This window comes from Ascaphus truei, chromosome 5 (assembly GCF_040206685.1).
Source record: "Ascaphus truei isolate aAscTru1 chromosome 5, aAscTru1.hap1, whole genome shotgun sequence".
NCBI lineage: Eukaryota > Metazoa > Chordata > Amphibia > Anura > Ascaphidae > Ascaphus > Ascaphus truei.
In genome coordinates, this window is record NC_134487.1 from 280,517,563 (window position 1) to 280,530,196 (window position 12,634).

A 12,634-nucleotide genomic window follows, 5' to 3' on the forward strand; every position below is an offset into this window, starting at 1 on the left:
TTAAGGTTTCTTTAATCAAAACTGGACTTTTGGTTCCATCTTGGTGGATGATAAATGATGTCATAGTGATGTTGTCTGTCTGAATGTCATGGATAGCGACTGCACGGCTGGAGTCCAGTGGCTGGGACAGGGTAGCGGCCATGGTCAGGAAACGGGCAGAGGTCAGGGCTGGTGGCAAAAAGGTAGTGATGGTCAGGAAACAGAAATAGGTCAGGGCTGGTGGTAAGCAGGTAGCAATGGTCAGGAAACAGGCAGAGGTCTGGAATAGCAACAGTAAGCAACAGAAGGAGGCAGGGAGCTTGCTTACAGGGCAAACCACAATAAATAGGCAAGGACGAGAGGAACAAGAACGGGAGGTTTACATAGGGCTGGCTGCTGATGAGGGTCAGGTGCCGGCAGGGCCGCAGACAGATTTCCCGGGGCCCAGAACTAGAGTTATGTCCGGGGCCCCCTCTGCCCCGGCGGTATTGCCAGCCATCCCCCCAATTTCACACCTCACGAGTCCCCTCTATTTCCCACCCTAGTACCATGTATTTCTCTCCCCTCCGTCTCACTCCCTCTTCCTCAATCACCCCCCCTTCCGCCTAGCATGTATTTCTCTACCCTGCGTCTCACTCTTACTCCCTCTTTTCCTCACCCACTCCCTCTCACTCGCCCCCACCTTCCACCAACTACTCTACTCTCAATCACCCCCACAAAATACATATAACCCCACCCCCCAATACATAGTAAAAAGCTCCCAATTCCCCCAATACATTTTAAAAATCCCCCACTCCCCCAATACATATAAAAAAGACCCCACATCCCCAATACATATAAAAAAGACCCCCACACTCCCCCAATACATATAAAAAGCCCCCCCACTCCCCCAATACATATAAAAAAGACCCCCACACTACCCAATACATATAAAAAGACCCCCACCCCCCAATACATATAAACAAGACCCCCAATACATATTTTTTTTAAAAACAGACTTACCTAGTGGATGGTCTGCGGGGGGCCCATCCATCCGGCACTGCAAGTTGGGCCTGATCTCTGGCCAGGCTCGGCTGCCGGTCCTCTCACAGCCAGGCCCAGCTCTCCCCAGCTGCCTGCAGGCTTCTATCCCTACAGTCTACTTTAGAGTGCTGACGTTATAGATGCCCATCGGCGTGGTAGAGTGATAGAGGCATGCATGCATCTGAGAGAGAGCGGGTGCACTGCCGCAAGAGGACTGGCAGACGGGCATGGTCAGAGCTCGGATCCCAGGAGGAGGCTGTGGAGGGTGTCTCATCTCTAAATATGTAAGAAGTTATGTAACTAGGGTACAAGCCCTTTGTTATTTTCCAGTGAGGGAAATGTCATAACCTATTCTAGAGTCCCCCTATATGGCCCTTGGGCGTATCTCACCCACAAGAGGGATGGCAAGGCACTCCATCATTGGCCTTAGAGTATCACCCCATAGCTTCCATAAGGGATAGGTTCCCAGCTGTCCTCTAAAGAGGGGAGCATTAAGCTATGTGAGGGAGATAGGGTCTGCTTCCTCAAGCATAAGGGCATCCTACCAAAGGGTCCCAGTGGAGGTGACAATATTCATTTAGGCAAATATATTGCCTGACGTGACAACAAAGGAAATAACTGTGCCTCTGGGGGAATGCTGCATAAGCACCCCTAAAGAAGAAGTTGTATTATGGACTGTTATAATAACGTTAAAGAAAGTTCCTGGTGCCCTTCCTTAATTATTGCTGAACATCTAAGCCACTGACCTGTGGAGCATCACCTGCACTTTAATGCACCACCATACAGACACTGGGACACTTTGATGTGGCCCCTCTTCTGGTGGCTGGTGGAAGAGGTGTTACATATGTATTATCACTTGTCTCCTATCCAGCAGAAACCTCACTTTCTCATTTGAAGCTTATTTGCTCTAAGTCTGCACCCAAAAGAAGATTTCGTTTGAAATGGATTGGAGCAGAATGTATTCTTTGAGGCTGCATCCGCAAGCCATAGTACTCTTCTCGTTAAGATGGAGAGAGCCATAAACTTGGTCATTAGCCTAATAGATTCAATTGCATAAAAAGTCCATTGCCAGTCTATTTAAAAGAAAGTGCTTATTTCTTAAAGGAAAATAACTGGTCCCTCGATGTTTTTGAAGTTAACCCTTCCTCTAACTTGTCCAACCACACTCTCAGGATTGGGCGACCGATGTTGAAGCCACATTTGGTCTATCTATAGGATCTTCCAGACCTGAGCTATCATGCATGGTGATTGCAGTATTCTTCAGTATTCTTGCTGTCGGAACTTGGGTGAGGAATCCCACATCAGAGGGGTATAAACATTAGGGAGCATATTATATATACTGTAACTTGGCTGCAGAAGATAGAGGAGCAATACAGCGTACAGTATTTGCAGAAAAGACTCAATGGTTCAAAAACTTCAATGGCTTCAAGAAGGTTGAGGATCCCTTGTACCAGGTCAGGGATGTACAAATAACCATTGGCCCTTTTTTTTATTAATACTTGACGGCTGAGGCCATAAAGATGATAGTGGCCTTCTCCACGGATGGGGCAAGTAATCTTTATATAATTCATTTATCCCATGAGTGCCAATGTGGCTACCTAGGTTTTTCTTGAGATGGAATAGACAGCCCCATTGACACTCAAGGGGTTAATTAAGTGTGTGTGTGTGTGTGTGTGTGTGTGTGTGTGTGTGTGTGTGTGTGTGTGTGTGTGTGTGTGTGTGTGTGTGTGTGTGTGTGTGTGTGTGTGTGTGTGTGTGTGTGTGTGTGTTAAACCAGGTAGGGAACAGCAGTCTGGATGCTCTAAACAGTGGTAATGTTATTGTAGCAATAGGAACAAAGTATATACTGTATGTATACATGTATTATGGTATTCCTTTGATGTAGAGGGAATTTTTTGTGGGAACTGTGAACTCTTGAACATTAGACTGCAGGGCTGCTGACTTGTAGTTGCCAAATGTTTGCAGCATCAGTTTATTTTGAGGATAAGAGGACTGGACGCTATAACAAAGGGCAATAACCTCAAACCCTCGATGAGCTAGGGGCCCCTAACATAACCCACAGGAACTAGAGGCTTAAAGCTGCAGTTCAAGTTGTCGTTTTGAAAAAAATATATATTTTTTTTCCCATTCAATATGTGCATCAATACAATCTGCACACTGACCAGTGATTAGCTAAGCTGCAGATCGATCCGCTCTCCTGTAATCGATCGCTTGCTCAGGGTTATTTAATTCAGTTCTTGCACAGCATTCTGGGCAATGTAGTTCCTAGAACCTAGGTGGGCAACCTTTTTTTCAATGTAGCCACAGGTGTGGCGAATGAGAAGTGAAAATAGCCACACCATGTAAAATTTGAGAAATAAGGCTACTTAAACGAACATTTAAAACAACACGCACTGTTTGAACAAGTTCATTCAAAACATGTACACTTTTACTACTCAGTTACAACTGCTTGAGACGCAAATGATGACAATTCTTCAAATTGAAAATGCAAGACAAGTTAATGCGACGTTGCAGAAACATTGGCTGACTATCTGTACTCGATGCACATCTTATCTCTGCCTCCAAATTGACATCAACAATTCGAGAAACAAATCCTGATTTTTTTCCAATCATTGCTGGTGCACCGTCCGTTGTAATAGCAGCTAGTTTTATCAGATACCGTGCGCGCGTCTTTGGCGATGCCGGTGGGTGTCGAGAGGGTAATTGAGTTGCCAGGGGCTCCCGGTGGCTCTCGCTGCAGGTTGCCGCCATTTGCAGTTTGGTCACGCATGCGCAGTGAGCCAATAGCGCGGCTCCATTTCCCTGCACACAGAAAAGATACATTTCGCGCGCTGTGAGGAGCAGGCCTGTCGGAAGAGGGACAGCAAAGAGTCAGGTAGTGTCCAGGGAGTGGTACTCCTCTGGGCTAGGCCAGACTGTGTCCCCAAGGCCCCAGTTAGGCCCCGAGTCACCAATTAAAGCAGTGGTTGCTTTAGAGACAGACCCTTAGGTAGGGACTCTACCCCTTTATCTATTTGACAGTCAGGGACACAGTGCGACGCAGCACAGCCCTGTAAGGTGGGTTCTGGAATCAGAACACCACCAAGGACACAGAGACTACCTGGTGATATTATCCACGCCGGAATTCACCCCACGCGGTGGCGGATGAAGACGTCGACCCGGACGGAGACCCTGTCATATTCTGCGGGCAGGTATCATTCCACAAAGTGCACCAACACTGTACAGCAACGTACGGATCACGCCTAAAGGGTGGGGGTACCACTTGGGGACACTTATGTGGGAGAGTGGCCTAGGGCCCCGTACAGTATTCAAGACCACGGTGTGCGAACACGGGGGTGGGTTGCACCCCTGCGAGGTGCGTTGGCCAGTTGCACTTCTAGAGGGGTGGGGTATTTCACATTGGTAACCCTGTTACAGTATAAGACCATTTGCATATCGTATTAGTAAAGGTTATTGTTATATGCTGTGTGGTACTATTATTTGTTCCTGCACGGGGTCGTCTCCAACACTAGGGATCCCGTACAGGTGGAGGCGCTGTCACCTAGTAGCTAATGTGTATCCCAGGCTCTCAGTGGCGGAGGCTCAGGTCTCTGTGAGCCAGCAGGTAATATCAGCACCAGTAGACTCTTCCCATAAAGGGGTAAGAGGGCTACACTCCCTTACAGTACCGTACTTTTAGAGGTAGGACAGAAAAACACGGATCCAAGGGACGAGAAGAGGTACATTTAAACAGACCCCCTAATCAAAAGATTCCTGTCCTAGCTCAGATGGAAGGCAGCGTCTGCCACATGTGTGTGCTGTCCCAGAGGATGTGAACAGATTTCTTCTTGGCTGCTGTCAATCTGATCTCTTCTTTGATCAATAAATAACCTGCTTTACATTTTTTTTACTTGCTCTTCATTCACCTGGAAACTCCTCCTTTCTGCAAAGATATCCAGCCTCTTCACATACCCACGATATCTGCCAATCGCCGTCTTTATATGAGGTACATTTCTTCCGCTGTAAAGAAGCCGTTTATCTTTTATTAATTCAACAGCTCTTCTCTGTACTTTTCTGATTCTGTTAGGCTATTTCAATAGTGTGATGGATGGCCTGATTTTGCATCCCAGATTCAAAATGTGATCGAATGGAAATTCCGGGGCAAAATGATGCTCTGCCTCCTCCCATCCGTAACGCTTCAGTGCATTTTAGCAGAGAGCAGCCTTTGCAACACATGACATGCTTATCTACAATATGTCCTAAAAACTGCCGGTGCGGCTCCGATCAAATGGTTCATCCCACATGATGTCCTGTCTCTGACAGTGGCCAATACAGGCAGCTGCTGGGAAGAGAACAAACACTTTTCTCAATTGTTTCCTATTAAGGTTGTATATTGTATTGTATGTCTTTATTTGTATAGCGCCATTAATGTACATAGCGCTTCACAGTACTAATACACGTGGTAATCATAGAAATAACAAATAATATACTATGCTATATATAGTACTAGCTGAGAGCCCCGGCGTTGCCTGGGATGTTTGTGGTGTGGGGGTGGCATTTGGGTGGGGAGTGGTCCACGCGGCCCATGGCGGTGTGCGGTGGTACTGCTGCTGTGGCTGTACTGATGGTGATTGTATCGGTGTGCTGATTTGGGAGGGTTTGGTGCTGATGTGGGGGTGCGGATGTGGGTGTGCCGATGGGGGAGGTGCGAAGGTGCCAATGTGTGGGTGCTGATGGTGTTGATGGGGGCTGGGAATGGTGGGGAGCCGAGAATGCCAGTGTGCTGGGGGGGCATGGGATACCGGTGCTGATGTGGCACCTCATAAAGGGGGCTGTATCTCAGGGAGCAGGGGGTCCCCCGACTTGAAACCAATGCGGTTCAGCTCTGGAGACCCCCTGCACATGTACACTATGAATAAAAGTTGTTTTAAAAATAATTTTTATTGTGCTGATGTTTGCGCCGAGAGAGCAGCGGATCTCTCTCTGCTGCAAACACAACTCGCCAGGGGACGGCTTCTCGGCAGTTTCTCGCCAGGCAGCCGTTCCACCACCAGTTACACGCCATTTCATCAAATGGTGTTGGCTAATTCATTCGCCAGGGATTCGCTCCTTACAGCATACAGACAGTTTAACTCGCCAAAAAAATGGCTAATTCCTAAAATGGCGAATGCATTTTTTCGCCGCTTACTGCATGATACCCATAGTGTTAGATCCACAAATCGTAGGTTACACAGTAGATGATGTTGAAAAAAGACGTACGTCCACCTAGCTCAGCTATGCAAAATTTAGATAACAGATACTGTATCATATATTTGTACTTACAGTATATTGATCCAGAGGAAGGCAAACAAAACCCCAGTGACACATCATCCAATGATATCTCATAAGGGGAAAAATAAATTCCTTCCTGATACCAAATATTGGCAATCGGATTAATCCCTGGCTCAACATCCTTCCCATGTTTATTTATCTGGTATCTCCCTGTATACCTTTCCTTTCTAACCAGATGTAAATCAGGGCTCATAACGTGATCTTACCTGAAACAGCAATGGGCATTGTGTTCAGCGAGATCAATGCGTGTCCTCAGAATTAATTATATACTAAAGCATCGGCCGTTCTACATCTAATACGTGATGCCAAGTACATATCAGCGTTACTCCAATCCAGACCCTGAAATAGGCCGTTAACTCAAGTTGAAAAAGAGAGGAGAGGGAAATAAAGCCAGAAAATAAAACTATCTTGATTAACTGACAGGGGTGCGCAAACTTTTGCCCCTGTGGCCCCCCTTCCTCTTGTCCTATGGTGCTCGCCCCCCCCCCCCCTTCGCTCTGTGGGGCGTCAAATGACCTACAGCGTCATTTGATGCCGCGTTGCTATGGCAACGCGAGTGTGACGTCACGGCGCATGACCCCGCAGCATAATTTGATGCCGCGTTGCTATGGAGACGCTTCCAGGCGCCGGCTGAAGCAAGGTAAGTTTAGGTTCCAGAGGCCTCACGCGATCCCCTGGCATTTCATTTTAATGCCTTGGGGAAGAGCACGGGGCCTCTGCAACCACCCGCGCCCCCCCCCCCCTGAAAAATCTCACGCCCCCCAGTTTGTGCACCGCTGGGTTAACATATACCTAACTGTGATGTTACACTGTATAAACATCCTACCGTATTTCAGATTCTAGATGTAATGGCAAATTTAGGTATGACCTAAGTCAAGGGTGCTCAACTCCAGTACTCAAGCCCCCCTCCCACATCAGGTTTTCAGGATATCCCAGCTTCAGCACAGGTGGCTCAATCAATCCCTACTTCAGCAAAGGTGGCTCAATCGATCCCTGCTTCAGCAAAGGTGGCTCAATCGATCCCTGCTTCAGCAAAGGTGGCTCAATCAGTCCCTGCTTCAGCACAGGTGGCTCAATCAGTCCCTGGTTCAGCACAGGTGGCTCAGAGGCCACCTGGGCTACAACTGTGATATCCTGAAAACCTGACCTGTTGACGGGCTTCAGGACTGGAGTCGAGCACCCCTGAAGTACTGTGTTAACCTTAAGGACTTGTATGGATATGCAATGCTATGGCAAAGCCTCGTTTGCATATAATGTGCATCTCATCTTCACTAACAGCCGATGTAGTTACCGCAATGCTCTTTACGGGAGAAAACATGACTAAGGGCCTCATGCAGTAAGCGTCGATTAAGTGAAATCGGCAAGTTTACCGATTAGTCATGTTAATGGCGATTTTTCCTCTCCGTATGCAGTAAGTGCCGAATACATTCAAAATGAACCCGAAAACAAATCCGCCCACTCTCACGATGATTATCCGATCACACACAGGTGTATCGGCGTGCGTGGCGGGGTGCTGATAGGTTGCCCAATCACAAATCTTGCTGAATCAGGCGAAACAAGCATGTATTGGATTGCGCGCCATATTTAAAGGCAACGTGTACTGCTAATCATTCTCTGTGTTGTTGGGAGTGAGAGAGAGAGAGAGAGAGAGACGCACAGAGCTGGCTGATTGAACATTTGCATATTGACGGAGAGACTTGTTGTGTATTGGGTGAGCTTTGTCCATTGTTGTTTTGTTTACATCTTTGTCTTGTTTTATATGTGGAAGTGTTTCGTGTGATTGGCTGTACATTAGTTGTCTGTTTTTTGTGAGTGCTGGAAGTATGCCCGCAAAGCGTGGGAAGAGTGATGCTGGTGGGAGTGGGAGTGCTACTCGTGCGAGTACGCGTTGGAGTGAACGTACTGTTCAGGGGAGTGATGTTGCTGGTGCACCGAGTGGTGTTGCTGGGAGTGGGAGTGGTGTTGCTGGGAGTGGGAGTGTTGTTGCTGGGAGTGGGAGTGCTGTTGCTGTGAGTGGGAGTGCTGTTGCTGTGAGTGGGAGTGTTGTTGCTGGGAGTGGGAGTGCTGTTGCTGGGAGTGGGAGTGCTGTTGCTAGGAGTGGGAGTGCTGGTGCTAGGAGTGGGAGTGCTGGTGCTAGGAGTTGGAGTGCTGGTGCTGTGAGTGCTGCTGGTGGAGCAGTTGCTGATGGGGTGGATGGTGGTGGCGTGCTTGCTGGTGGGCAGCTTTTGGAGGCTCTTCCATTGGAAGAAGGAGAGTCCAGTCAGCACCAGCCAAGCTCTGACCCTAAACCTGCTCGGAAGAAACGTGTGGAGAAGCCACGTAATCCTCGCTTCAATGACCAGGAAAATACAGCTCTTGTCACTGGCATTCTGGAGCACTATGACAGTATATATGGACATTTACTAGGTAAGTGTACCTTTACATTTATTATTCAAATACATGTGATCCTAGGTCATCTGAGTTTTGTTCATATGCAAATATGGGTTCAGAATATCTTTCTATGTTAATTAGTCTGGAAACACAGCTTTTTATCATGCCTTACAAGGACAACTAACACAGGCGGTCAATTTGCCATAACTGCATACAATATGAATGCAACCTTGCTTACATGTATAGGTTTAGTAGTGAATGCTCATGTGCTTCACATATTACACATAAAACAGCATGTTTGCTATCTCTTGGAACAGCTAGCAGTGTAGGAAACTGGTGCTTCTATTATTAATCATTTACCTCATATATTTTATATGTTTTTCAAGGGCGGACAAGTTCAGCAAGCAGAAAAGAAATGTGGGACACAATAGTCATTGGTGTCAATGCGTGTGGGAATCATGTGAGGGACAAGCGGAATTGTCACAAGAGATTTGATGATATTAGGTCCAAATTGAAAAATAAAATACAACACCAACGCGTGCATGCTACTGGCACTGGAGGTGGGCCGACACCACAACGTCTCATATTAAGTCCATTGGAGGAGCTGCTTCGGGCAAAATTACTTCCCGTCGTCGTGGAAGGCTTACCTGGTGACCGTGATATAGGAATTTACCCCTCACAATTTCCACCAGGTGAGAAATATTACTGTACTAGGCGTGTCGTTGCTTACAGTTATTTTGCATAGTTACACTGCTTTTTATACTGTCTTCACAATATAAGCATACCTGCATCTATATATGTATATGTCTGATTCTGTATATATATATATCTCAAAATAGACATATATGTTGTAGTCCTACTAAAAGCAGTAACTAATATAGCACGTGCCATTGCGTGCTCATTTACATGTGAATTCCCAAAATGCATTGCTGCAGTGGAAGCAATTGATGGTGGGCGAAGATGGGGAACAACAGGGTAGTACACATGTGTAACACATGTTAATGAGAAATTATTACTAGCTACAGGTACAGAACAGAAATATGTATAATATTATTGTGTATTTAATTTATTTTACTCCGACAAACATGACATTACTGCCTATTTTAAGCATGCATCAAATATATTGCATGCAACGGCCTACAAACATCACTTGCACTAACACATCTATAGTTGTTTATGAAAAGGTCCATTTTTGCTTTAAGTCATATACAGACAGCATAATGAGGCACACGTATCATATTTTATGTCATTGTTTTCATAACTTAAAAACTGCACACGACTATTTAGCTCATCTACCATTGTGTTAAAGCAGCTGCAATTAATATCTCATCACAGCATACACTTCAACAGAGGGGGTGGGGTTCAGCACACACACTAATTACAGCCTCATTTTAGGGTAAACTTAGTTCACACCATTTTCACCTGTTTCAAGTAATTGAAAGGTGTGGCTGATTAGGCTTTTTGGGGAAGGGAATACCGTTCTTACAACCTGACTAGCACAACTGAAGTTAATCACACTCATTTGAAAGCTTCACTTTAGCTACTAAATGCCCCAAAAACTCATTACTTATCAAACCGTACGTCACACATTAGTTCACTCATATCTATAGTTGAACTACTACTATCAACGACACATTATCACACACTGCATGTGTTGTCTTGTTTAGTCACAGCCACATTCATGTGTGCCACATCTTATATTAATGTACCACACATATCCTCTACCAAAAACAACACTTTTTGCAATATGACCACCTTCATGATAACCATTGTGAATGGTCATCTCATGATAGTTATGTACATTATGATACTGATATCACTACACAACATATGATTTTTATGTACAAATTTTATCTATTTATCCTCACGCATTACTGCAGGAACATAGTATGTTTTATGTTAGGGAACTCAAAAGTTCTAAGTACACAGGCATGTACATTGTTATTACAACTATTTATGTTCACTTTCACACACACATTTTGGGTTAAGGAAATGATGCTGTTAGGTACTCATAAATACAGAACATACAATAACTGTTTGTTCAATATTTACACATGTAAATGTAAAACTTATGTTATTGTTATATATAGTTGCCCCTGAAGGACATGTGTCACCTGAGACTGAACAAGTGTCTTCACCTGGGTCAGCCAGCTCAACACACCTAGAAGGTGAGTGTATCAGTTGGTGGCCATATAATATGTGCTCTTCTATATGTTATGTTGTCATGTTCATTATTTGTTTTGCACATCTTCTTTAAATAGGATTACTTAGTGTCAGTGAAAATGAAGTGTAAGGCAACTTGTATTGTGTTAGTGATGTTAACTATCATGTAGGAGTTGTGAGTTTACAGCAAGTTTTCATTCACTCATATTTCATACTGAGTCCAAACATTATTCTTAAGTCAAGGTAGTTTTTAATGTGAGGTTATAAAACGTATGGAAACATGTTAGTTGTTACTTATGACACAGTACAATTACATAGTAACACAGCAGAGATTAACATGCCATTTAATAATGTGTACATTTATTTGTAGAACATGATGAAGAGGATTTTGATGATGATGATGATGATGATGATGATGATGCCGCCGCCGCCGCCATAGACACACAAATACAAGCAAGTGACCATGAAGAGGTTCCAATTGAAACTGTTTTACCGCCAAAACGTCCAGCAAATACCACATATGATGCAATTGTAGCTTCTGAGGGAAAAATTGTGGAAGCAGAAAATCGTCGCCATTCTGACCTGATGACAGTGCTGGAAAGGATGATTGCACTGCAGGAAGAAACAGTTTCACAATTGGCACATCTCCACAGAGTCTTCATTGAAGTGCCTAAACAGTTGCAAAAAATCAACACCTCATTCGAAGCATTAGTTGTTCAGCAAACACAAGCTAATTACTGGAGAATGACTAATGTACCACAATTCAACACCTCACAGGCAGGATCTGTTCATGCAGGTCAGTTTTCACCACATTCATCTGATATTCATTCACCAGGCCCAAATGTTACCGGTCAAGTAGCAGACATTGCTGTGCAGGTTCCTGATGACATCCTACCGCTGCCATCTGTACAAATTCAGCAGCAGACACCTACAAAGGAGGCGACAAAAACAAAACAAGACACACATGAAACAGACCAACCATCACTTGTGCAGTGTCTACCAACTTGCTCACATGTGTCAGTGGGCACAAGCCCTGTCCGTGAACAGTCACTACCCAAAAGCCCTGTAGGTGAGTCACTGCCCAAAAGCCCTGTAGGTGAATCGCTGCCCAAAAGCCTTGTAGGTGAATCGCTGCCCATAAGCCCTGTAGGTGAATCGCTGCCCAAAAGCCCTGTAGGTGAATCACTGCCCAAAAGCCCTGTAGGTGAGTCACTGGCCACAAGCCCTGTAGGTGAGTCACTGGCCACAAGCCCCGTAGGTGAACAGTCACTGCCCAAAAGCCCTGTAGGTGAGTCACTGGCCACAAGCCCTGCCCGTGAAGTGCCAGAGGCCACTCAAAGTGGCTCTGTTGTGCCTAAAGTTGGTGGCAAAAGAAAAAGGAAAATTCAAGAGACAACAAGCAGGCCTGTTACTCGCTCGCAAAAGGAACAAAAAAAATAAATGTTATAATTCAGAAAATATGTCTTTGGCCTTGTTTTGTTGACTTCAGATTATCTAATTACTATTGTATGTATGCTGAAGACTGTGTTGTTTCCAAACTTTCAAGTATGTTCTTGTACACGTGAAGTTTTGGAAATGTTAACACTCCTAATTAATGAATAGTGTTATAAATATTTATGTTTTAATCGTCTGTTCAGTAATGGTCCACCAGGAGCCAGTTGCTAAGTTTAGAGAAGCTGCCATTGACTTTGCAGCAAAACATTGCATTTGGGTGTGTTAATTGATGTAATCATTGCATGTGCATATTATTTTCATGCAATTATAAAAGCACCTATTTAACTGCAAACAT

General features: G+C 45.0%; 1 protein-coding gene across 1 annotated transcript; it reads left to right on the forward strand.

Annotated features, from left to right (window-relative positions):
- The first annotated feature begins 236 nt into the window (after positions 1 to 236).
- On the forward strand, positions 237 to 12,285 carry LOC142494756 (uncharacterized). The gene is made up of 3 exons (XM_075599194.1): positions 237 to 384; positions 10,773 to 10,850; positions 11,216 to 12,285. The coding sequence occupies exons 1-3, from the start codon at positions 237 to 239 to the stop codon at positions 12,283 to 12,285; spliced, it is 1,296 nt and encodes a 431-aa protein (XP_075455309.1).
- The last annotated feature ends 349 nt before the right edge of the window (positions 12,286 to 12,634 follow it).

What these genes read in the sequence shown, in the direction of transcription:
- LOC142494756 (XM_075599194.1), top strand. Translation starts at nt 237, where the DNA reads ATGGTCAGGAAACAGGCAGAGGTCTGGAATAGCAACAGTAAGCAACAG. An exon ending in AGGGCTGGCTGCTGATGAGG is followed by an intron (nt 385 to 10,772) that starts GTCAGGTGCCGG and finishes TGTTATATATAG; the next exon opens with TTGCCCCTGAAGGACATGTG. An exon ending in CAGCTCAACACACCTAGAAG is followed by an intron (nt 10,851 to 11,215) that starts GTGAGTGTATCA and finishes ATTTATTTGTAG; the next exon opens with AACATGATGAAGAGGATTTT.